Raw genomic sequence first — 27,106 nt, 5'->3', positions numbered from 1 at the left:
GTGTCATAAAACAAAATAAGAAATTTACTATAATTGGATAATTTGGGATATTTTTTCCATTGTGTTTTGATGTTTTGGGTGAGAAGAAGATAAGACCCATACTGAGGACATTCTTCTAAATCAATATAACACCAGAGAAACATTGCAGATCAGGTCGGTTGCACACTAACACCTCCAGCCTGCAGTCCCTGTGCAGAGCGCTACTATAAAACCGACTCCATGTTGTTAGATGTCTCATGGTCCTCCAGGTTGTATATGAACTTTGTCCTGTTGGCCGGGTTCTGCGTTATCTCCTTGCCCAAATTGTCCAGAGTCACGTTGGAAGCAAACAGTTCGGTGGGGGTGAGGTACCCCTCGCTGTTCTTGATGTACTTCCTGTAGTTCTTCCTTAAACACTGCCATGTGGTGGCATACAGGATGAAGGCAGAGGACTTGAGGAAGATGGCGATGCTGACATACAGGTGCCTGTAGGCCACGTTGTCGTACAGCATGCAGGCTCCCTTCTCACCGCACACCGAGCTCCAGAACAGACAGGTGGAGTCGATGCCCATGCCGAAGATCAGAGGGGGAGGAATGAAGCCTGGGGTTGTGGACAGACAGCAGGTCAATGGGTCAAACAGAGAACCTGTTAGAGTTGAGGTTTCCTTTATATTCACACGGACAGAGCGATGAAGTCCATTTTAACCAAGATGAAAAATTGCAAGTCTACAATACAGAGTAAAACTACAGGAGGGACAAAAACAACGGTGTGAGAGTCATTACAGAAATTAAATGATTGTTTCTCTGTGGATATAAGTGTACAATAAGATTGGCGCATAAGAGGTGAATGTTGAGTTTCATACCTATAAGTCTCAGCAGCAGGAACAAAACCCCAAGGGCATAAGACTTCAGCTCTGGACTTACAGTTCTGAAACAGAGAAACATCTTGTATGAGCAAAGTGTTCCACCAGTTAAACCAGATTATCTTGAGTTTGTTACTGTTATAATATTAACAATAATAATAGTGCACTAAGGAAATTAATTCTACACACTACTTGGAGAAAGTCACCTACAAACTTATCTTGATGGTATATTATCAGAATTGTTAACGCTTTTAAATCCCTTCTTAAAACATTATTTCTAAGAAAGTCTTTAATTTTGGGTGAATTTCAATTTATTATGATTACTATAATGATCATTATTATTATCTACTCATTCAGTAGACAGATAGAAGTCACTACTTAGGTTATCCACACACATTTACTTAACTGTCTACTCTATACCTTACAATTTTCTTTTTAAGATTAATATGACCCCTTTAAGACATAATGTTATGTTAGTATCTGTCTTTACCAGCGTCCCCTTGACAAATCTCCTCTACACTTGAGATGACAAAAGTGACTTTGACTCCATCATTTTTCCCGGATCGCAGACATGAATGCCTACAGCTCCCTCTTGTGGCGATTGTGTCTAGCCGCAGGTCTCATACCTGATAAGGATGATGACTGAGGGTGTCTGAGCCATAGCTCCGATCATGCTGCACACACAGATAACACACAGGAAGGTGAGGAAGGCCTGCTGACAGCCTGGACTGGGACACTTCCCCGGTAGCGCCACGGCCTCCTCACTGTTGCTGGATATACACGCGCAGCTGGTCAGGTTCTGATACAAAGATAAGAGGAAGAGCCGAGTTACTCCACTGTCTGAATGAATGAATGAAGAATGCTGCACTGTATGAATGTGTCCGGTGGTTATTCATAATTCAGCTGGTTGCAGTGTTTTCATCTCCACTCACTGGTTTGGTGCAGCCAGCGAAGCAGGCTGAGAGGTAGGTGATTCCATTGGAACCACACACAGGACTAACTGACGCTGTGTAGCAGTTGCAGTTATTGATGCACGGCGACTCAGGTCGCTGCCAGGATCGCAGCGTCCTGTGAAGGAGGTCAAAGGTCATGTTAGGGAGGATAAACATTTGTATATGTACGATGTTCACGTCAAATGAAAATGATCTTGTTGATCCTGCATGGACATCAGTTCATTTAAGATTAAACACAGCCCTCAATCGGCTGAATAATACACTAAAAGCACATTGTCAACAATTATGCAAAAGCAAGTATTTCTGACAGCTGGATATGTATTTGAGTAAAAGTTGAAAATGTCTGTCTTCATATTACAGAGACAAAGTATAAGGAGAACACACCTGGTTTTACTGTGGACTTATTAATGTATAATAATGTTTATCATCTTGTTTCTAATAGAATAATTATGAGATAAGCTACATCGTGACAGAAATAGATTTTGTGAAAATGCAGGGACTATTTTATTATTTGGGGAAATGCACTTATGACTTCTGGACAGATCCAGGCTAGCTGTTTCACCCTGTTTTCATTCTACATGTTAAGATAAGGTAACTGTCTGCTGACTTTAGGTTCATACTCACCACAAAGACATGAGAGTGGTATTGATATTTTCATCTAATTCTTGGCAAGAAAGTGCGTAAGGGTATTTCTCAAAATGTCCAACTATATCTGTAAGTACTGTTATAATACAGCAGGTAATCATGTAGATGGAAATTGTGGACATACACAAGTAATGATAATAAACAGTCAATTTGCATGTTTGTATAGAAAGTCATGTATAACTGGAATAGTTTCTTGTGGAAAAACAACAGCAAGGCCCAAGTAGAGCTGGAAATCCTTGAAAAGACTCCTCGCCTCATTGGCCTATTATCACTCTTACTCGTTGCCATAGGCCACAGTGACCCCTGCGACTGGTCCGGTGTCACACCCCAGGAAGAGAAAGGAGACGTAGCAGGCAGTGGATACCAGGTTGACCATCATGGCCATGCGGACGGCGCCCAGTGCAGACAAGTTAAGCTTCTTCACCAGCAGCCCCCCGAGGAAGATACCCAGACAGGCACACGGGATGGCCGTCATACCTGCGGAGAGAAAGACAGGGATGTCAACTGTTCCTTCATAAAATCCTACTGATATTTTCCTTAGTAGTGTTTGTAAGCAAGATGACACAAAGACAACTGAACGGATTTCAACAAAACTTGGTGGAAGGATGTGGTACGTCCGTATGGGTCAGGGAAGAGCCCACGAAAATTTGGTGTGGATTCGAATGAGGAGACAGATCCAGATTTTTTACTTTATCAAATGTTGCGAAATGGGGCACTTTTTCCAAGGAATAATGTAAAAAGTGGATGAAAAAAGTCAAGCACGTGGTGAAGCTGGACTGAAGTTAAAGAGACTGTTGGGCCTTGGCAGGGGTATGCGTACTACTGAGTGCATTTTACTTCTCCTTTTGTATACCTGTATAACCTTAACCTACTTCTTGTTTAATGGTAAACAATTGGCTCGCCTACCTAGCAGCTGATTGGCTGAAGAGGTGGTAAGGTTGAACTGCTGCTCCAGGTATTTGCCAAGGAAGGCAGCAAAGCCGGCAACCACGGCAATTTCCATGCAGGCTGCCAGTGTGATGCAGCTGAACACCGGATTAGAGAGTAAGTGCCTGGTGACCCGAGGGATTACTGAATCAATAAAGAAGGAGAAAACAGAGAAAATGGGACAAGAGATAAGAAAATGTTGTTATTTATCATATTTTTTCAACACCATTCGCTCCCTCTGTTCCCCCCTCCTTACTTCTCAGATGCTCACAGACCGTGAGGCCACTGTTTATATCAAAGCCCCGCATGGTCCCATTGGGTTTGGAGCCCTGGTATTCCATGGTCAGGGAAGGAGGCAGCATGGCCTGCTCACTCTCCCCTCCACCGTCCATGTCCTGCTGGTCCAGTGACTGGGGGAAGCCGAACATGAAGAGGGCCGACAAGAATAGTAAGGCACCACAGAGGAGGAAGCCGCCCCACCACGCTCCGATCCAGCGAGGGTCATCTGGGGTGATGTCCAGCTTACCTGAACAAGAGGCAGGGGAGTTTATCACAATGATTGAATGGATGCTGATAAATGCAGTATGATGACATTTAACAGATCAATGGGAAGAAATCAGGATTGATTAGGAGTACATTGTGACTGTTATGTCCATTTTTAATGCTTTTATTTTAATACTATGTTGCAATATTCTTAATTTCCCTACAGTCAATAAAAAATACAATTATTACACAGTGAACAATATCATTTAATGCAGACAAATAGTAAAGGCCAACTTACTGGTGTCAATGAAGACAGCATCAACATATACTTTGGTACAGACGGAACCTAAGATGAAGCCACAAGCCGGGCCAAAAACTAAAGTTGAAAATAAAATACCTGCAAAACAAAGAAGGACAGAAGAATATAGAATGTTAGTTGGTTAAAATGAAACGAGCAACAACAAAACAAATTCCATGTTAGTATTAATATTTATGAAATATGCATTTACTTAAATTTGAAGTTTTCTTTAGTTTAGTTTAGCAATAAGTGCACTTCACTGGATCATCCAGCAGAGGGAAGCATTGTATAAAGAGTGGAAAGAGTTTATTACTTGACCCTTTAATTAAATATGCTGTAACATGAACAATACTCTGGAACAATACTGTTCCAGAGGCCACAGTATGTTTGAGAATCAAATGAGTTCTTTTCAAGGTAAGATAGATATTGAATCCAAGCCAAGGACGTTACATTTCACCAGATGTCTCCCACTGACAGATTTAGCCACTGTCACCCTAATATGCAGCACATAGGTTGCACAGGTTAATTGATCTAAGACTATGTTATCCAGCAGGATCATACATAATCTATCAGGAAATGGGTTCTCATTGTGAGAGCAGTTGGGAAACAGCAGTAATTCTCTCCTATGAAAATATACTCTGTTTCGGCCCAGAGGCTGACATGTTTGAAGTAAGCAGCAGATTGAGCAGGGCTGTTTGTAAGAGGCAGTGGAACTCAGCTGTACTGGCTGGTGTTCAGTGGAACAATGGCAGTGGTTAATAACAAGAGCATGGCACAGAAAGGGCTGGCCCCTCCTCACAGAGATGACCTTTCAGTTTCTCTGAATAGGATGTAGTGATTGGTGCTGTGGTTATCACAAGTGAAAAATCTCAGGGCACAATTGCCCTTTCAGTTCTCAGCGTGTTATCTTTCATTTCCACAGAAGCAGAAAGAAAATGTGGATTTGTTGCTATTGGAAAATCTGGTAAAGTAATGTCACACAGTTTTAGCCATACACATTTTGGGGGTCATTTTATTCCCCTTTTAGGAGACACATATTGGAAAAAGACAGAGTCAAATGAGACAGAACATCAGCGTCTTAGCCCAATCTAGGATTTTTCCAGCATATTTTAATTTAATTTTACAATTAGTAACACTAATCACTACGTTCACAGGCTCCAACCCTAGCCCTTGATGCATATGTCCACCTTTATTTATATGCCTAAAGAAGGACTGGCAGATAAAAGATAGATACTCATTGCTTGGTTTTCATAATAATGTTTTTTAACAAGACAAAGCTTTGCTCCCAGCTATAAAAGTCTGTACATGTACTGTTTACAGTCACTGATATCTATGACTCAGAATTATACACTGAAGGCTGATATAAACATGTTTTCCCCAGCTAAAGGCTAGTCTGCTAGCATATGTTTACCATTTTCACAAGTGCAGTTTAGAAATTTAGCAACTAATGGTGGCTATTTAGCACTAAACTCAAAACATTTAGAAGTATCATTAGTTGTGGACGTTTGTGGTCTACAATATGCCCATTATGGTCGTATCAGCATAGTCTCTGATACCAGCGGAGCAGCAGTAAGGTAACACATGAGCTCAGAGGTTACAGCAGTGCAGATGCTCAAACACTAACCAATGAACAGCCTCGTGTAACCTCCTCTGCCTGCCACTAGGAGTCAAATCACAGACAAACACAGGACGAGACAACTAATCCATAATGTATGTGATGCAGGCAGGCTGGCACACACACACACACACACAAACACACACAGCGGTGAACCAGCAGAAAATGTTGGCTGCCAGCCAGTCTGATCCTCAGTGCCCTGAAGTTGCACGTTCCCTCACTTCACTGTGGGCGCTACCAGCTCTGCTGAGTCCTCCATAGAGTGGAATAAGGTAAGAGCCTGGAGTGGTCCTCAAAGGGATACTGCCGATGAAAATGGTAGTAATAAGCATGATGGAGGAAAATCACACTTAAGCTTTTTTATGCTGTAACATTATCCTTTAGCAACAGCTGTTCCACACCCACCAGGAGAAAGATTCAGGACTGTCTAATGTTTGGACTCAGCAGTTCAACTCAGCAGTTGGTATTTGAGGTCACTTCCTCGGAGATTACGTCCAGGCAGTGAAAATTCACCTTAAAGTTGATGTGACTTTAGCCTTATAATGCAATTTAGTATTATTATTTAGTAAAAACTCTGCTGATGCATGCTGTTTCTATTAGAAAATGTATCAAACAAAAAATAGAGGCTTTAAATATAAATATAGAATAGTATATTTAGGAACTATCTCATAAATTCAAAAATTTACAAAATATTTGGTATTTTAATTTCATGTGATTATACAATGGGCAGTTTGCGTACTAGGTGTGGCCTAAACCAAGTTGTTAAAATAATAATATATCATTATAATATATAATATGTATTTGAAATCAATTAACTTTCAACTAATGATGCAGTATAACCAATATGTCAAGGCTGTAGAACTCTTAAAAGATATATAAAAAAAGGCTTTTAATAACTGTAGTAAAATTGGTATTACTATACATATTATCTGTTTTATTCTATTATTTTATTCCCTGATCTTATTTGCTTTAGCCCTGAAATGTTTTATTTCTGTTTCTACCATGTAAACCACCTTGTAAATGTGTTTTGAAAAGTGCTGTATAAAGTTTATTTGAATTATATCATAATAAATATTATATTACTTTAAAGACATTTAACGAGATGTAAAATAACATTTTTAAAGGTTTAAGTTCTTAAACTGACAAATCTATTTAAATTTAAATTACTTGAGATAAATGCTGCTACATCGTAATTTGACATATTTTGTAAACAACAGCATCCAGTGCAACGATTTTCAGATCATGATGTGCATGAATTTTGAATGCATTGATTATAAATCAGCACCGTTGAGATAAGCTCATTTTCACAGGATTGGTTTATTAACTTTTGATTGCACATTAGAGACTGAGTGTAAATCTCTGTGGACGTATTGACTGTGCAGTCATTGCAGTTCTGCCTCAGTGTGACCAAGGATAGAAGCTGTAGATGCACTCTGTGTTTTCAGTTAGAGCCACAGAATCAGGTGCAGCAAGACGGTCATGACTGTAAAAGATTATTTACTTGTGATGGGACAATTTTGTTGCACTTAACACTTCAGCAACACACGCGGTAGAGTATCGCATGTGCAGGAAGACAGGGACAGAACACTTAATTTATATTATAAGACTTGTCTCTCTACAACAAAAGCTAATTTCAGCCAAGACGACACAAGTAACAATCCACGACAAGAAGCACTTGTTTCTATTTCTGTGACAAACAGCTATATGTGACTTTGTGTGACAGAAATGTATAATTCACAGGATCATTTCTTATTATCTTGTAAAGACTTTGAACTGTAGAGCCTGAGATACAGTTAACTCAGATACTGTATTCATGTAACCCTGGCAGCTTAGTCTTTGTCTGTGTGACCCAGCCGTTTGGAAATGGCAAGGAGAGACACCCCACTTACACTGAGACTTTGTAAAGGCTCTGACAGTTCCGCCTTGTTTGTAGTACTATCAAGCCAACAGCTAGATATCTAACTGTACGGACAATTTGTCTGAGTACATAATGCCCTGGAGAACTTTTAAAGTTTCTCTTTGCTTTTGTTGTCCACTGAAGCTGATCCCATGATACTACAAAAATGATGATTATATTGAAATGTAATGATGCTTCTCACAGCCTATTTGCATGTACTTCATATTGCAATCCAATACAATAGAAAAATTCTACTAGATTGTTAGGCCTGGAAAATTACGAACATCTCAGAAAAAATTGCAATCATACACAACAGTACTACAAACTACAGCAACAAAAAATATCAGTTAAATGGCATGGCACTCAGTACAGTGCATACGTTCATCTAGGTCCAACCGTTAAATCATGCCTCACCAGATTCCACACACTGTGATATTGATATTAGGCCCCTTAATGAGTCAGGAATTCTTTTCATTAAAATCAATGAAATATTCCCTGGGGAAAAAACACCTGTTGAAAAATGCCCTACCTAACACACTCAAAATCCTGGATCCACCCAAATTGATGAGGGTTCTTCTTTGAACCAAACCACATTTTCACCGGATATCAAAAGAAATGGCTCTCTATTTTTTTTATTTCTTTGGATTGTATTTCATTTTTCATTTAAGTTTGTTATGTATATGAAGAAGAAATTTGTCAAAATTGTATCTCACAAGCTCATGCAGAAAAAGACGACATTTCTTGAAGCCTCACGTTTTTTTAAAACCCCACAAGAGCATAATTGAGGCACTGTCTGCTGTCTGCTGCTCACAGCATCTCAGATATTACCTACAGTGCCTTGCATAAGTATTCACCCCCCTTGGACTTTTTCCCATTATGTACTGTTACTAATTGGAATTCAAATAGACTTAAATAAACTTTTTCCCGTTTGATCAACAAAACATGCATAGTACTTTGAAGGTGCAAAATAAATTTTATTGTGACACAAACATAATGAGAACAAAAAAGTTGACATCTGTTGGGTGCATAAGTATTCACCCCCCTGTGTCAATACTTGGTAGAACCCCCTTTCGCTGCAATTACAGCTGCAAGTCTTTTGGGGTATGTCTCTACCAGCTTTGCACATCTAGAGATGGAAAGGTTTGTCCATTCTTCTTGGCAAAAAAGATGAAGCTCAGTCAGATTGGATGGAGACCGTCTGTGAACCGCAATCTTCAAGTCTTGCCATAGATTCTCTATTGGATTGAGGTCTGGGCTTTGACTGGGCCATTTTAAGACATTAACATTCTTTAATCCAAACCATTCCTTTGTAGCTCTGGCTGTATGTTTAGGGTCATTGTCCTGCTGGAAGATGAACCTCCGCCCCAGTCTCAAGTCTTTTGCAGACTGCATCAGATTTTCTTCAAGGATTTCCCTGTATTTGGCTCCATCCATCTTTCCCTCTATTCTGACCAGTTTCCCTGTACCTGCTGAAGAGAAGCATCCCCACAGCATGATGCTACCACCACCATGTTTCACTGTTGGGATGGTGTGCTCAGGGTGATGGGCAGTGTTGGCTTTTCGCCACACATAGCGTTTTGCATTGAGGCCAAAAAGTTCAATTTTGGTCTCATCTGACCAGAGCACCTTCTTCCACATGTTTGCTGTGTCTCCCACATGGCTTCTGGCAAACTCCAAATGGGATTTTGTATGGATCCCTTTCAACAATGGCTTTCTTCTTGCCACTCTTCCATAAAGGCCAGATTTGTGGAGTAGACGACTAATAGTTGTCCTGTGGACAGATTCTCCCACCTCAGCTGTGGATCTCTGCAACTCCTCCAGAGTAACCATGGGCCTCCTGTTTGCTTCTCTGATTAATTTTCTCCTTGTCCGACTCTTCAGTTTGGGTGGACGGCCTCCTCTTGGTAGGTTTGCGGTTGTGCCATATTCTTTCCATTTTCTTATGATGGATTTTATGGTGCTCAGAGAGATGTTCAAAGCTCTGGATATTTTTTTATAACCTAACCCTGCTTCATATTTCTCCACAACTTTATCCCTGACCTGTTTGGTGAGCTCCTTGGTCTTCATGATGCTGTTTGTTCAGTAATGATCTCCAACAAACTCTGAGTCCGTCACAGAACAGGTGTATTTATACTGAGATTAAATTGCAGACAGGTGGACCCTATTTACTAATTATGTGACTTGCAAATGTGACTTGTGAATGCAATTGGTCGCACCAGATCTTTGTTAGGGGTTTCACAGTAAAGGGGGTGAATACATATGCACTCAACACTTTTCAGATTTTTATTTGTAAATAATTGTGAAATCCATGTAATATTTCCCCCCACTTCCAAATTATGCACCATTTTGTGTTGGTCCATTACATAAACTCACGATGAAATACATTTTAATCTGTGGTTATACCATGACAAAATGTAGAAAAGTCCAAAGGGGGTGAATACTTATGCAAGGCACTGTATATCTGAGAAGCAAAAGGACTATCCAAGCGAGGAATACTACCAAGATAACAGAAGCAGGATAAGGAAGTCAAGTAAGAATATTATCTAAAAACTGACAATAACACGAGTAAGAAAGCAAATATATAATGACGAAATGTGTAAAATAAGAGATGAGTTTTGGCATAGAAAACACAAACTTGTATAAAGTAAGTTCTTTTTGCATCATAAGGAAAGCTTGTGTCCAGACTTGTCCTGACATTGAAAAAAGGTGCTTCTTCAGCAGAAGCTCGCAGTTCTCTTTCTGCAGCACCTCCAGTAACTACTTAATACTATTCTTGTATTTGACGGCCTATTTTTACCTCAACCTTTTTTGCTCAAAGTGGCTGTAATTAAATTATTTCAAATAACATTTATACGGAGAGACTGATTCTATTTTGATTTGACTGCTTACTGCTGATAGATTCTGCAAGTATTAAATAAATGATCTGTGTTTGAATTATAGATAAGATCTCCTAGTTTCACTGTGATGTTGTTTTATGTATTCTCTGAGGTGCCCATAACAGCCACACTTAAGCTATGTAAAAACATAGATTGTATGTGCTTGAGTCAGGTCCATTAATGAAGGCTCTTATTGGTTGGTCTGGACTTTTAAATTAACATTTCCCTTCCAACAAAAATATATATCTGCAGCCTAAATGATTTCCAGTCAACCACCATTACATTTTAGAAGGAGAAGTTATTATTCGTATTTTTAGAGGCCAATGAGAGTGCGAGTAAAAGGCAAGTGGGGAAGACTTCGGAAAGAAGACATTTAGCAGCTGGACAAATCTTGTTCTTGTTCTCGTCTTGTTTTCCAGGATATGAATTACCAACAATGTGTAGATGGTGATGTGCTAGGGCAGTGACTATGCCAAAGTGACAGAAACTGTTACAGAATAACATTACAAATCCAGTAGTTCCGAGCCTAAACCCGATGGCAGTGCCGTCCCCTCGTCTGGGCACGTGCAGCAGTAATGAGTGCAGCAGAGGCAAGGTCAAACTGTGTGAGACAAGGCTCCTCTACCTGGTCACACTGCCAGCACATGAATAATTTCTCACTCAGACTCACATTATGGCAATATTCAATCACTGGTACTTTGTATCTTGGCAAAGGTGCTCCTAAAAGGTGCACACATAAAACAACCTGAGCCGGACCTAACGGACAGTGCGTGCTGAGTCAGCGTCCATTCCTTCCTGTGCTGTCCTACGGTGGAAGAATAATAGCTGCACTAGAGTGAAAACGCTTTTTGCTGCAGAGGACTCTCAACTTCAAGCCTCACAGAGCTTCATTATGCGCATTACAGCGATGAGTAGAGGGTAAGATATGAGGTGGGGGGGCAGGGCTGGACCCCTCGAGCTCCACAGGCTCAGCTGATATTACACTCACTTGACAACAACTCTTTACAGTACTTAATTACTGTGTTGATCCTGCCATTTGGCACACTGCTGCAGGTGTTAAACATTTCTGCTGTAGCTCAGTCTAAGATCATGTGCACATTCAGTACAATGAGAAGGTCCAAGGGGGGGTTTGCTAGCTTTTCAAAGTATTACCAATGTTGCAAAAGGTATAATGATTAGCTTGACTTAACACGCACTTGCGCCAGGGAATTTACTGGCTATGTTAAGCTGCACAGTGCTTGGAGCAAAATGTGTGTGAAAGTGTATGAATGCACTTTATTTTTACTTCACAGATTAGTTTCCAAGAGGAAAATCTGCTTTTGTCATTCAACAGAGAAATGTGAACTCGTGGACACCTAATTAAACCAGAGGCATCTGAATCGCCCTCTGAGTCAATGCACTGTTGTGTTGCAGTGGTGCTCACAAAACACATTCTGTAGCAAAACAAGATTTACATCTTCCATTAACAAGACACAAACATTTTCACAGCACCACATACTAAACCCCATTAATATGTAAAGCAAAAGCCATACTGTAAAAATGCACAGAGCATGAATACTCTAATTGAAAATGTGTTTCTGTTCGATGCTCTGGGAGTGATACAATAGATAGGAGGGTTAGTTGCCTTTGCCTTGGGTATCAGTCAAGCGGTAGACAGCAATCAATAATCTAATTACAGTCCACCCTGTACATTATAGTCAACACAGCTCAAGAGCAGGTTGGTCTTCTCTGGGAAGCCATTTCCTCCTTCTATCAGGTATTTGGCAGAGCTGATCTAGCCGCAGGTTAATTATTAAAAAGACGCTTGAAACTTCCATGTGGATAGATACAAATACATATTTGCATTGGTATTTACTACGGCTTCTTAACTTTCTATTAAAAAAGGAACTAAAAATGGCAGGGTACAGTAGGTACGCTGCATTGTTGTGTTGGCCCATCAGTCAGTTTGACACTTTGTGTAGACTGAAGTATCACAACTATTAGATGGACAGCAGTTAAACTGTATACAGCCAGTCCTGGTCCCCTGAGCGTGAATCCTACTCTCTTCAGTGATCCTCTAGCCTAAGAGGCACCAACAGGTCAAAGCTTTCCCTATGATATCTCATTTACAAGATTGGATTGTCACAAAACCGTTGTTCAAATGAAATTACTCTAAAATGATTAAACCTATATCAACTTTTTGGTGGTACCTCAATTTCCATCTAAGCACTACAATCCAGTCCTAATTGTAATATTAATGTGGTTTATGGTAAATAGCTCAAATTCTAAAGGCATTCCCATCGGCCTCAGCTGTACTTCATGTTTGTTGCAAATCAGCCAATGCTAGCATTCTGACAAATCAAACTAAAACTGTGAAAACTTGCCTATCTCCAGTTTAACATTGTCACTAACACATTACATTTACACGTTACATATTAGCAAGCTGACACTGCCACATACCTGATGAAACGTCAACGTTTACTGAAGGGACTGTTACAGAATTGATAAATTGGGGGTTCCCAGAGAATGAAATATATCACCACCTTGGCCTTTCGTTTTGGTCCATACATTCTTCGCCAAATAACTAAATAACTAATCCAATTATAGCCTCAGTTGTACTTTGTTTGCTATTATTAACAAATGTTTGCATGCTAACACACTGAATCATAATTATGAAACCTTAAACCGAGCTTAAGATGTAGTTTGCACTTGATGCTAACCATCTAAAATAAGCATGCTAAAAAGCTAAACTACAATTGTGGAAACCTTCTCTCCGACAATAATTTGATGAACAATAACCAGTAAGAATAACCTCTTTACCTTTTTTGCAGCCTGCTGTCTGTCTCACAGTGACTTAATGCACACATACTGTATAAGAACAAAGGTAATGACACAGAGCAGATACAGGACAGGTGCATGCTGGGGGACTCTATTACTCCCAGTGTCCTCAGTCTCTCATTCAGGCAGTTTTTGTTTCGGCCACAACACAGCAGCCTCTCGTCTATCATCTGGTTTGTTAGTGAGCCCATGGAGAGCAGCTGTTTTAATATTTCATCATCTGGTTAGATGTTTGCTAAACGACTCCTAAATGCTCCTCTGTCTGTTATTCAGAGGGGTTTCTTACAATGCAAATATGTCTTCACACATCAAGATTGTCACACCCCTCCCCGAGACTAGGAAAAAGAAGCTGAAATACAAATTGTCACATAACACATACTGTAAATACTGTATAAGCTATATGCATTTAGCTATAGCTATAACAGAAGACCCAGCAATCACATTGTGGGAGGTAACCATGGCAATCAACAGGCCTTGGTTGGCAATTCTGTCAGTACAGTGAGGGGGTGGTGGAGAGAAAAGAAAGAAAGACTATCTGTAAGTGTCAAAGGAAGAAGCTTGGGGGATGTTAGACAGTTTCTTACAGAAAAGCTAAATCCACTTAGTACTGAGCTGGTACATATTTTACAGCAGTGGACATGTTACCAGAGTCTGAGTCAAGATTTCAGTGCAAAATATAGTGTTTCCGTAAATAAAATTCAGTTTAGGGGGTAAAATGATATAAAAAGTGGTACCTCTTTAAGGACTGTCTTTGGTTGACCGACCACACTGTCGGATCCAGTCATCACTGAGCAACAGTTTTTACACTTACAGTCCAACTGAACAACACAGTTAATCGCTTTAGTGTAAAAAGCCATGCCATAATCTGGTTTTAATATTTTGGTCAGTTAGAACTTTGAGCAGATATTCATGGTCCAAAAAGAATAATCTCTACCAAGTTTTTGTCAACTTTTCCAGTAGAGCCAACATCAGCTTGACATTTGTGGTTTTAGGTTGCGCCGGGCTGAACCAATCATGTGACTGGAATAGAGCTACAGCCAAGTCAGTTTAGATTGTCGCACACAGGACAGTGTAGGAGCAGGTAGCACAAATGCTGATGTTTGGGCTCCTGCAGAGAGGTGGACGACTCTGCATCTATACACTGACAGAATGTAATTGATTCATGTTTTCCGCTACGTTCATAATTTAAGCGGTTTTCATCCTCTGAATAATAATACTAAATAAATTTGACTTCCTTGTTGCTGAAGAAGCAACGCTCAATTTATCCAGGAACATAAATATGAATTCAGCAGATTTTTATAAGGATCAGTTCTGCGTGTGATTGATTAAAAAACCTCAGAGGAGCAGAGTCACTTGTTGACGGAGCAGAGTACTGCCCCTCAGTGCAGTGGCGCTGATTTGTTTTATATAATTTTTTTCCATATCGCCCAGTGAATATAAAAACTTGCAAATATGTGAAAAAGATCCCAAAGAAATCCCATTTGAGTTACAGATTTGTCAAAGCAACCTGGAAACCTGAAAACTATAAGTAAGCGATGAGTTGTCCTGGTTGTTCTACTGACTGATATTAGCATGACCTGCATGGTTTCATAGTAAATCTCACTCGAAACTCAGTAAATTCTTTGAATGTTCTAAAATTATACAAATATCAGGTGTCTAACAGTCTAGCATCAGGCATCTGGTATGAGTTGGACTCTATCCAAGCAGGAGGTAGGGTGGGTTGTGTGGTGCTGAGCTAGCCTCATTTGCTCCCCATCCTCTGTCCGTCCCTCTCCTCCTCCCTCTCCCCCTTCCTCTCCTATCTCCTCCTCTCTCTGTGCTGGCAGAGAGTTTACAGATCAAAGCATGAACAGAACAAACTGCAGGCCTTCTCACCCTGCAAGAGGTCTATACTGAAACGCAAGCAGGAAAAATACAACTGGCCAGGAACGAGCAGAGATGACTGAGAGGAGGTGCAACCAGCCTCACTGTGGCCCAAAACTAGCACTTTAAAGCACAGAGGAGCTTAATGATGCATTAGCGCGGTTGGATAAAAAAAAGTAAATCGTGTAAAACTGCTTAATGTCAAGTGTACACAGTGGTTGGTTGTTGTCAGTTATGGCTGCATGATGTATGAAGTTTTTTTTGTGTAAAATGGATTACTACAAAGTCAGTTGGCTGTATGAGCTGCCTCGTGTGACATCAGTGTCATAAACTGTAATGTGAATAATTACAGTCTACAAGACCAACGGACTCGGACGGTCAGGGACTGTCGTGACTCGGGGTGGTTAGCCGACTTTGGCTGTCCTGTAGCCAACCTCCAAATATGGGATTTCAGGGCTGATAACAATAACCATTAATTTCCTCCGCCAAGGAGTAAGTGTTTTCATTGGCATTTGTTAGTTTGTTTATCTGTAAGTTAGCAAGAGTAGCTAATGGGATGACCACAAAACTTGGTGAAATAATGCATTATGGGTAAGGGAAGAACATATTAAATAGGGTTAGATTGGAGAGAAAATGTTGTACGGCTAAAGAGTCAACATATTAATATGACAAGCAAAATATACAGCATGCAACTTTTGTTATTGCACAATGCTCTAACTTTATTACAGTTTCTTTGACTGTTTGACCTGCTGTATCAACCTGCCTGCCATGTGTTTTATTTATTTTCTACTGATATGGACCTATGAGCCTAATAAGGCTAAATAAATAGTAATAATAATGATATATACAATCTGATGTACATAATTGATTTAGAAAAGACTAAATCAATTATTTTTATAAATGTACATTAACACAAACATTTCAGATATGTAATCAGATAATTCATGTGCTGCGCCAACGTCTTTTCTTTGTTTTAGTCATAATAGGAAACTCTTTTTTCTTCTCTCTAGTCCTCTGTTTCAGCCTCTCCACCTGCCCGGATGGAGCTCTGCTACGCGCAGGTCGCTGAGCAGTAAGAGGAACAGTAGAGAAAAGCCACCCTGCTTCTCTCTGTACTGTTGCCTTGGCGACTTTGGCAGACAGACTTTAATGTGTGTTATGTCAGCCTCTTAGGTTTCTGTACAGTGTAACCACTGTACTCTGCTACCAGCCTCTGAACTTTAATAGAGGTTGAGGACTAAAGTGCTTTGCTCAAAGGCCCCGACAAACGAGTGGCCACACACCCACAACTTCCCTCTCAACAATGAATACAGGAAATAAGTTCTGAAATTGTTAGTCAGTTACCTTCTGCTCACAACCTACTGTAAAGTTAGGGTTATTAATTTTTTATGAAATACTTGTTGTAAGTTGAAATTACTGTGCTCTCACTGTCCATGATTGGAGTCTTTAACAGCCAAAGAGACACACACCACTGAAGCAGCGACAATAGACAGTTATTGAGCGAGTCACAGATTAGTTGGCTTCCAGCAGTTGTCAGACAGTGTGAGTTCATGTGTTTTGGGGACATAGATTTGAAGAGGGGGCTGATGGGAGGGGCTGGGATGTATTGGTTGCATTCTTGCTAAGTGTAGCCTGCTCTTTCTAGTTTTTCCAGGATTGACAACCCTAGATTTAATTTTGTCGTTGCACCAAACACAATTTTTCACAAATGAGCTGTTTCAAAACCTCAGCAGCTAAAAACAATATCAAAGAATGTAGCGTTAAAATGTCTCATCTGTTGTTGCATATAGTACCCAGGGCTTAGACTAGCCTCTAAATACCATGCAACATTGTGGTGCATTAAAAGTAGAGCAAAATAAAATATTGATAGGCTCATGCATCCCATAAAGTAACTAGCATGTTTAACAGCCAGCAATATTTCCATCCATTGTCTAAACTAATTATCTGAGCAAATCAATACTGTGGGGTATAGTAGCTTAGAAACATGTCGCCTGTTGCGTCTACTTGATGTGGAATCTGCACAATAACATAACAGTGATAATAGCGTGATTTTTATATGTACAATTTAAAAAAAATGTATCTACTATGCCACCAAACCTGTAAGTCACTTTCACTAAACAAGACACTGGAACAAGGACACACACACACACACAATCACATACATGCGCACACAAGCATTGATGCTGCATGACACACGATGGGTTTCTTTCTTTGGGCTAGAGTAGAGGGCAAGATAGGCTGAGGCTTGATACTGTTCAGAACAGGCTATAGCTCAGTATGAATAAGACGAGCTGAGCAGTTGGCGTGAGCTGGGGTATTAAATAGGGATGCACCGATATGGAAATTCTTGGCCGATACCGATATTTAAAATAACAATCTGGCCGATAGCCGATACCGATACCGATATTTGTTTATTTTCTTTTTGTTGTTATTCATTCACCCTTTTGTGCCAGAAAAATAATTAAATCATTATTTAGAAAGCACTATTTATAAAAATTTCAGCCCTTCATCACTCTTATCTTTTAACGAGCACAGATTGAATCAGATTTATGATTTAACTAAACTTTATTTAACAGAGACCGCAAGTTGAAATGGTTCCTTGGGATCTCAATGAAAATGTCTGTAACATATTTTGGTCAAAATACCACAAGGGTAATTTAAAACAGTACCTTTTTACCCTGTCTAAAACAGCCCTGTTAAAGTATCATTATAGACAGGCGCGGCGCGTCCCATTGGGCAAGTCGGGCAGTTGCCCAGGGCCTCAGCCACCAGGGGGCCTCGTCTTATTTATGATTTTTTTCTTTATTTTTCAAATAAATCACTCCTCATGTCCTCCTTCATTCAATATGAACCCAATAGCAAGACAGGCTTCATCGTACTTTCTTTTCAACTTGGTTTTTGAACACTGTGTCTTGTTTGTCACTGACCGGCTGCTTAACAGGAACGAGCTCTGATCTCACTCTGTGTCTCTGAGCGAATGTGAGAGGGCGGAGCCCCGGGGCCTGTGTGTGTGTGTGATGTCTGGGGACACACACACACACTCGCCCGCACAACACTGTACAGCAGACCTGGGCATTGTACGGCCCCCGGGCCGCATCCGGCCCTTTGGCTGTCTGTGACCGGCCCGCGTGAGGTCAACGGAATATTAGGAATCACATGTAAATAAGTGAACATCATGCAGAGAATACAACATTTCTTTTATTTTGAAGGTGCCTTTTTTTAACATTTACCTGACGTACATCCTGAATGCCGCGAGCGGATGATGTGTTGGCGAACGGAGTTAAGAAGAGATGTGAGTTAGCTGTTAAAGTCCGCAAAAGTGTCAGCCCACGTTAAGAGAAGAAAGATAGTTTTTAACGAGACATGGACTGCTAAGTATTTATTTACTGAAGTCAATGGGAAAGCCGTGTGCTTAGTTTGTGGAGAAAAGATCGCTGTTTTTAAGGATTGCAATTTGAACCGCCACTACGAGACAAAGCACGGAGAGACTTTGACGGACGAAACGTAACGAGAAGGATCGAGGACATCGGTCATGAAAAACCTGGAAAAGTCATGGAATTGTTAAATGTTTATTTTCCAGTCCTGGAAAAGTGCTTGAAAAAAATCCCAAAAGTTTTGGAGAAGTCATGGAGATTTGTTATATTCATATTTTCATGTCGTTCATTTACGCTGAGTTTTAATTAATTCAAATGCTTTTAAAAGAAATACGCTCAAAATATAAGTAGGCATACTATCTCATACTAATTGAAATGTTCGGTGGGGAAGCAGGTGAGATAATGCACTACGCCAGGGAAGTGTAGATTTAACCATGCTTGGCTACAAATGGAAAAGTACATGCCATATGTTACAACAGACGTCAATCAAACTATTGTCTCACTCATTTGCGTAATTCAAGGTTTACTGTATGTAAGGTTTACTGAAAGTTGGTTTAAAGATATTGAAAGTCATAGAAAAGTCATGGAAATCCATGGGTTAAAAATGTGTATGAACCCTGTGTATTATACATCAGGAGGTGTTGTGTAAGTCAGTGCTCAAAATGAATCATGTTACTGATGTAACTAAATTAGTTAACTTTATCAGGGCAGGAGCTGAATCTCAGACAGTTTGTTGCACTTTTGGAGGAGCATGAGACTGAACATGGGGACATAGGCCCCCACACAGCTGTCAGATGGCTCAGTCTGGACAAAGTGCTTAAAACTGTATGGGACCTGAGAGCAGAGATTCAAGAGTTTTGTGAAAAGAAAGGCAAGGACAGCCCAGAGCTCTCAGATAAAGACTGGATGGAAGATGAGGTAAATAGAGAGTTTAATTCTGCGTGGACAGATTAATTTGCTTTCACTGCCAACGATGCAACGATGCAGGTGTATGACAATTCACCATACATTGTCATACACCTGTATGCTTGATATGTGGTGAGGAATTAGCAAGCAATAAGGAATGTCATGTTGAAAGACATTTCCAGAGCGAGCACACAGCATCTGCTGAAAAGTACCAAGCTGGAGATGAGCAAAAAAAGCGGAGTTCTGTGTTTCATTTAATTCAAAGTAGGCCTACACATGTATTATGTTCTCCTCTTCATAAGAGTTTGGTGTTTTCCTTTTTTGTAAAAGGTTAAAATAGCAGTTAAACAGTTTTTTTATTGTCGTTCTATAATTTAATAAATGCAACAAACTATAGTTTTTATATATATTGTATAACTATATATATAACTTTATAACCTGTGTAATCAAATATTTGTTTGGCTCCAGGCAGATTTAATTTGGGGGAAGAGGGGGCAAAATTGCTCTTTCGATACTAAAGGTTGACTACCCCTGGGTTAGTATGACACAAACACTAACTCACTCACTCACATGTCTCCCTTTCTCACACACACTCACATACACGTCTCCATTTCACACACACTTATTTAATCACTTTCTCTCTCTTTCTCTTTGTCTCTCTCTCTCGCACACATACACACACACATAGTCAAAATAGAATTTTTTTTTTTTTTGGGGGGGGGGCCTCAAAATTGTTCTTTGCCCAGGGCCTCCAATTAGCCAGAACCGCCCCTGATTATAGAGAACGCTCTTCTCATTGATTTACGGTAGCAGTATTGACCGTTTATTAGATGTGTTACGGCTTCTGTGTGTATGACGTATGTTGTCAATTCCCTTGTTACCTGTGCATGAGACGGATGAATAGAGCCGGTGCACATGAGAATAAAGTACTTAAACAGACGCTACGCTCATACTTTTTACACCAAGTTACACTGCGTGAGTCAAGATAACTTAACAAGCCCTCCCCAGTTTTACCTGTTTTTAGTGTCGGGCAGAAATCACATCGCGTCAACACCCACCGTGGCCCTTCACGATGCTTGTTTTAATTAAATAGTCGGATTCCCCTGGTCCGCACCAGTTCTCAATCAGCTGCTAGGCGCCAGCCGGAGGGTTCCCCCAGCGGTCGCCGTAGCTGAGGTGATCCGCGAGAAGGGCCCGACACGCGTCCAGAGTGGCCGCCGCTGACCGCCGTACCCGATCCCCTCCAACGGCCCGCCTTCTGCGCCGGCGATGGACACCGCCCCGCGGTCCAAGAGAAAGAAAGCCCCCCCACCAGTGACGCCGTGAGGTGCCACCGGATGAGGACCTCTCGGTGCCGCACACTGAGCCTCCGGCGGCGCGGAGAGGAGGGCGACGGAGCGACTGCTCCCCCAGCCGCGGCACGTGCCCAGCGGTTTTACCACAAATATGAACATCGGCCAATGATATCGGTGAAAGTCAAGTTTATTACCGATAAGCCGATATCAGTAAACGAGGCGAATATCGGCCGCTATCGATGTTCGGCCGATAAATTGGTGCATCCCTAGTATTAAATGAGGCTGAAGAAGTTCAAGCAAGTGAGTCATCAACTGAGACACGTCCACTTTCAGTAAATCAAGGGACAAATGTATCACGTCAGCAAACATGCTGACTGAAGAGTGATCTCTGGGAAGTCCACTCTGGAAACACCACAGCACTCAGCACTAAGCTCTGGGGGAGCACTGGGGTTGACATGATAATTTGCATTTATCCTCAAAGAATTATTTTTAGATTTTTCCTTTTCCTCCCTCCTTTCATTGCATTGCTTCTTATTACATCCAATGTCAACCAAAGAAGAAGACGGAAACCTGCTGCCAGTTGATTTTGCGTTCAGATTACAAGGATCTTTTCTGTTTGTATTTTTCTAGGACTCTTCAATTAGGGTTGCTCGATTATGGTAAAAATCATAATCACGATTATTTTGGACAATATTGAAATCATGATTATTCGAAAGATTACTTTTGAGTTTGAAAACATGATGCATTTATTTAGTATTTCTCTCAAAAAACACACTTTGTAACTGAAAATCGCGCCAGGAAACACTCTGAAAAATGACTTTGACGATATAAATGACATATTTTATATTATATAAATGATCAAATATGCATCCCATACTTTAAATTTCCCTTGTGTTGTCCCGGAGTTTCAATTTCCCAGATTTTCCCCTCATTATTAAATGTCCCCATCTGGGGAAGAGGGAATATGAAGACCATCATGCGGGTCCGGTGTGAACAGCCAGGCTGCGTGCTTGAGAATGGCGCGGCGCTTCAGCGTCCGGTGTAAACCCGGCGTTATCTGGTTCACTGAGCTGAGTATCATCAATAAACTCTTGGTTTAATAGATTTGTTGTGTTGCCAAGTGGCGCAGATATCACCTTGTAGCAAATCTTGCACATTGTTGGGTGCTGCTCCTCGTCGGATTCTTCAAATACGAAGTGTTCCCATTCAAGATAACTTTTTTCTACCGCTTGTCAATCAAACAGGGCTGCTCTCCCTCCTTCAATTTACAGCTGCTTGAGGGTGAGTGGCAGTCAGCAGGGCCACGCTGAATGCTTTGGGGGAAGGACTGAATTTCTTTGGTGGAAGGACTGAAAATGCAAAATTAAACGTTTCAACTTGATTATAGTAGTTTGGGGATCGTTTGACCCAAAAATCTAAATCACGATTAAAATTCGATTAATTGCACAGCCCTATCTTCAATCACATTCTTTATCCATGATGACAGATAAATTTAAGGCCCAGTTTTGTTTCGGATGTCGTGGTCAAAGTAACTCTATGCATAATTTATTCTACCCCACCTGTGCACATCCTCTGCTGCAGAGGGACCGACATATGGTGTTGCTAACTGTACTAGCATCCAGCAACATGTTCAGCAGCCTCTTGATTACATGCCAAATTTGATTACAGTAAATAAACAGTTTTCCTGCTAAATAAATGAGCATCGGGAGTCACATGTCCCATCAAAGACCCCAGAAGAGAAGAACAACACTGTGGAGTAAACCTCTGCCACTGTGACTGCCAGGCTCATGATTTCATTCACTTCTGCACAAATGTAACCACTGTTCTAGGTGGAAATTACAAATCACTTTAAAGATTTCAATCGTCTCATTCAGATTGGCTCATAGATTTGTAGTCACTTATGATAAAGTTCAAGCATTACCACTGCTGATCGAACGCAACATAGTTTAATCTTTACAGAAAGAGAAATTAACACTAGCTGTGTGCTGTTCATCCCCGGTTCAGTGTCAGAATCTGAACTGGTTTCAGTCTGTGGCTCATCTTTTTAATAGTACAGCGGAATGATTCATTATACAGTATATTGTTATCCAGGTTATTATCTCAGCAACCACCCACCTACAACACATTCATCAAATCGCGATTGTTTCTGTGGCTTTGGTCATCTTTGAGTCAGCTTTCTACTATACATGTATTATGGCAGAGCTGACGATAGAGCTTTTAGCCAACAGTGAGGGCAGCTCCAATGTAAAATGCTGTGGATTCACTCAGAGATAATATAGATGTTTGTGTTTAGTTCCTCAGTTCAGCTTGAGGTTATGGTAAGAAAAAAGAAGGTTGCTCATTTTAAAATAAAACAATAGCTACTAGGTAAACAGAATTGTGTCTCTGTTGTAGCTCAATGGGACTCACCTATATACAGTGAGGAGTCTTTCCTGTGGACATGGTCGTCGATGTAGGACACACCCAGAGGCTGGACAGGTGTGGCTCCGATTCCCAGAAGAACCTGGGCTCCGATCAGCAGAAGGTACATCATGTTGGTGTTGGCTCGGTTGCCACATTTAAACCCAGAGTCTCTGTTTTCTGACCTGGAGTTGTTGGAGCAGATGTCCCTGCCGTCCTCGGCGTGCCAGGAGTCGCCGGCCTCATACTCATACTGATGGGTCAGGAACTCCGGCAGGGCGGACAGCAACGCCCCAAGAGCCATGACGATACCGCCGCAGCCAATGAGGCGGGGCCTGTGGGCCTTGGCGCCAAAGTAGCTGACAAACAGGATGAGGGCCAGGTTACCGATCTCAAAGCTGCTGGCGATGACGCCCACATCGGCACTCTGCAGGTTGAAGCGTCTCTCCAGAGTGGTTAGAACACTCACCTGGTGCAGAGAGGGAGAGAGCAAGAGTTATTAAGGGTTTTTACAACCATTTAGGACTGTCGATTAAACCACAGGCGCTAATTTTGTGGGTCAGGTTTATACATCTAATTTTATATACAGTAGTTTTTAATTTTTTGTAAATTATTGAGGCAGAACATTTAGCTTCAGGTGGTATTCAGTAGAAGGGCAGTAGTATAAACGCAGCCATCTGCCATTCCCCCAGAGCTCGTACCAGCCACCAGTGACCTGTTGATACCTCAGAGAAGCTGATCCGTTCTGCGGGCTGATCTGCTTCCACCATCTTCATCCCCACACTCCCCCGCCTTCTCCCAGAACAACCCCGCGGCTAAACTGATGCCAGCCCGGAGAGAGGGGGATAAGTGCATGTGTGTGGCTTCAGGCAAGAAACCTGGTGCAGCTGTTCTAATTATGCAGCGACACAAACACATTGTAGCAGCTGTGTTCTGGCTGTGTGTAAGCGACACACTGGCCCTAACATCAATTGCGTGCTGATATAGGACTCACAAGTTAAATTGAATTATTACATTTTGTATTAATCATCCAACCACAGCGAAAGGTGCAGTATAATTCCCAAGACTTCTTGATTTTACCATTTTAACGATGATTATCCAAGTAAAATAAGATGGATCATGTGTCATATCCATTAACTTTTATGTCTGTATTGCCTATCCTGTTTTAATCTTTTCAAACAGCAGCAAAATCTGAATTTCTAAGTATAGTTTTAATTCTTTATTTACTCTATAAAATATCGCTCATTTAGAAAAAAAGCCTGTCAACATTTCTCTTTTATTATAAAAACAAATAAAAGCTACAAATTAACAATTTAGCGGTTGTAGAACAAAAATATTTGATAAGTTGTTGATCAACTAATCAATAACTCAACTCAATCGTTCTGCTGTAACAGCCAATTTAAGTACTTTGTATGAAAACAACATTTCTAATTTGTCAAAATCGGCCTACAAAGCAGCTTGTACTTAATTTTACCGTTCTGTAGTTTTTCAAGAAATAGATTGTCTCTAGGTAAACTAGTCCTACATCTACAATATGCATCCATCAAGGGTTGTGCTGAAGGTAATCCCAGCTGACGGTCCAACCTGAACACCAGTCCATCACAGAGCCGACATCTACAATATGTTTATGAAGAGGCAATGAATTATATTAATGCTGAAGGTGAAATACCCTAAGCCCAGTTACTCTGTCCTTTGCCTGACCTTGGTAGGCCACCAGAGACATCTGGACAAAGCCAGAAAACAGGTGAGAAAAAAAATCAATGAACAATCTGTTCATGGTTTAATTTCGTTTTGAGGTAATTTACTTGTTAAAAGACAATTGTGCATTGAAAAGAAGAGGAAAAAAAATAAATGCCCACTGTGAACAAAAAAAGTGGCTGAGTGACAAAAAGACCTGAAACAAAAGATGATGACAAACAATATTTTATACAAGAGAGGGCACACAGTGTTTCTGTAGTGCTTTAGTCTGCAGAGGGATTTGCTAAAGATGCACATTTGTTTTTGGATGCTGCCTCAAAAGACAAACTTCTACTGCAAGAGCCTTTTAATGCACCTTAAACTTGCGACGTGTACAAAACATGTTTAAACCAAAAAGTATTACTGTCTATGTGGCAATATTTAAGTCTTTTGCTTATTTTCCTGGACTGAGTCACCCTTTCACGTTTAAAAATGCTTTTCGAAAAAGCTTTAATAAGCATTTCTAATTGTCTAATAGCCTCTAAAAAGCTATAACTCATAAAGTAAAGGTGTGACCTTCCTGACATCAATATAAATAATTTCAGCCAAATCTTCCAAACATTTATTAGGAGTATCAAAACATCTAAAATTGAGGAATAATTTTAGAATGTAGGACAAAATGGAGAATATCCCTTGTATGTATGAAGGTCTCCCTGAATACAATGGTATAGAGATCTGCAGGAAGTGTTTGGGCCAATTCTCTAGTAAATGTCACCACAGATGAATTACCGGCTGCTCTGGCTGAGGCTTATTTGGCCACATCATAAAGATCAATCATTACTATCACAGCCTTTGCAACAAATCTTACATCATCTGAAGCACAGTATTGTTATTATGGCACAGATAATCCAGTGATAAATAATTAGTAAAAAATGCATCTTTTCTTAAATCACAAAATAAGGTGTTGTCTCTCTTCTCTCTTGTGGTGATCACGTCATCTCCTATAGGCCTGTATCCTCCAGAGTCAAAGGCCTCCTGCATTACTGAAGCATGTGGCTGTAGCATGAGCCGGCAGACTGGATGCGCCAGTGTCCCGACCGGTGTTTCATAACCTGATCTCACCCCCTGTCCCTATATACGCATAGAGAATTCACCAGCAACAACGTGGAGCCTACGGCCGCGGTGACGCGCTTTTTGTCGTGTGGATGGTGCATAGGCCTGATGGATCATACGCAGCAAGTCATCAATCAGTGAGAGCGCAGCGTCCCGCGCTCACTGGATGATGTGATTATTCTGATGTGATCGGAATAACATGATTATTAGCCGCATCAGCGCAAGCGCCGCATCGGTACCCGCCGTCTCCCTGTGAATGTTTGAAGGGCGCCGGAGAGACACTGGGAAACGACGCGTCTTCTCCGCACCAGCACCGCGGCTGTGGCACAGAAACTCACCAGATAGGCTCCCACCGTGCCCTGAGCCAACATGAGCGCACACTCCGACACCAGGAAAATCTTGATGTTGGAGAAGCACGAGGTCTTCTTCTGGTTGTCATCCTGCTCCGGGTCGTCGGTGCTGCTGCGCTCGGTGCAGATCTGGTTTTTCACCTGCATCCTTCGGCTCAGGCTCCGCTCGGCTTGGACGGCATCAAAGTGAACGGGCTCGGTCCGGCGGAGCGCATCGGGCTCTGGTGACGAGCTGCACTGCAGAGGAAATGCGAAGCTGCTGTCAGGAGCCCGTCTAGGCTGGAAAACAGGGCGAGAAATACTGCTGTCCACTCAGCATTACGCACAGTCCGTCAGCGAGCTCTTTTCACCGCCGGTCTGGCCACTGCCTATCGGCTAGATCATATTTAAATACGTACGTTACGCATGTATATGTGCGACGGCTTCTCACAGCCGACGTATAGAACTACAGGATGCTGCCTCTCTCACATCCGGATGTTGGATCTCCATCCAGGAACAGGTGCTGGTTTGGCTTCCTCAGCCGATCTGCAGCTCCGCATCCTACAGGCTGCGATGCTCCTCCCTCCCTCCATGAACCAAGCCAGGGCGGGAGAGCGGCACTTAAACATACACACATGCACGTCTCGCCATAGCTGTGAGGACACTGTTTGACATAATGCATTTCCTAGCCCTCCGTCCTAACCTTCACCTAATTCTAACCGTAACCCTAGAACCAAGCGTTAACCCGCAAACTGCCCTTTGGATTTGTGGGGCTCAGCCAAAATGTCCTCACAAT

At 41.3% G+C, this 27,106-nt stretch overlaps 1 protein-coding gene across 1 annotated transcript; it reads right to left on the bottom strand.

Moving 5' to 3' along the window:
- Positions 1-203: 203 nt before the first annotated feature.
- LOC128440338 (solute carrier organic anion transporter family member 3A1) lies at positions 204-26,478 on the bottom strand. The gene is made up of 10 exons (XM_053423030.1): positions 26,320-26,478; positions 23,201-23,660; positions 4,149-4,247; positions 3,624-3,893; positions 3,347-3,511; positions 2,719-2,917; positions 1,775-1,910; positions 1,469-1,641; positions 843-907; positions 204-580 (listed from the first exon to the last, which is right to left on the bottom strand). The coding sequence occupies exons 1-10, from the start codon at positions 26,476-26,478 to the stop codon at positions 204-206; spliced, it is 2,103 nt and encodes a 700-aa protein (XP_053279005.1).
- Between the last annotated feature and the right edge of the window lie 628 nt (positions 26,479-27,106).

This window comes from Pleuronectes platessa, chromosome 1 (genome assembly GCF_947347685.1).
Source record: "Pleuronectes platessa chromosome 1, fPlePla1.1, whole genome shotgun sequence".
NCBI classification, from domain to species: Eukaryota; Metazoa; Chordata; class Actinopteri; order Pleuronectiformes; family Pleuronectidae; genus Pleuronectes; species Pleuronectes platessa.
Note: the sequence above shows the minus strand (reverse complement) of the source record. Positions and strands in the feature narration are given on the sequence as shown.

What these genes read in the sequence shown, in the direction of transcription:
- LOC128440338 (XM_053423030.1), bottom strand. Translation starts at nt 26,478, where the DNA reads ATGCAGGTGAAAAACCAGATCTGCACCGAGCGCAGCAGCACCGACGAC. An exon ending in AGACTCCTCACTGTATATAG is followed by an intron (nt 4,248 to 23,200) that starts GTGAGTCCCATT and finishes TTTGTTTTGCAG; the next exon opens with GTATTTTATTTTCAACTTTA. An exon ending in TCGCTGGCTGCACCAAACCA is followed by an intron (nt 1,642 to 1,774) that starts GTGAGTGGAGAT and finishes TCTTTGTATCAG; the next exon opens with AACCTGACCAGCTGCGCGTG.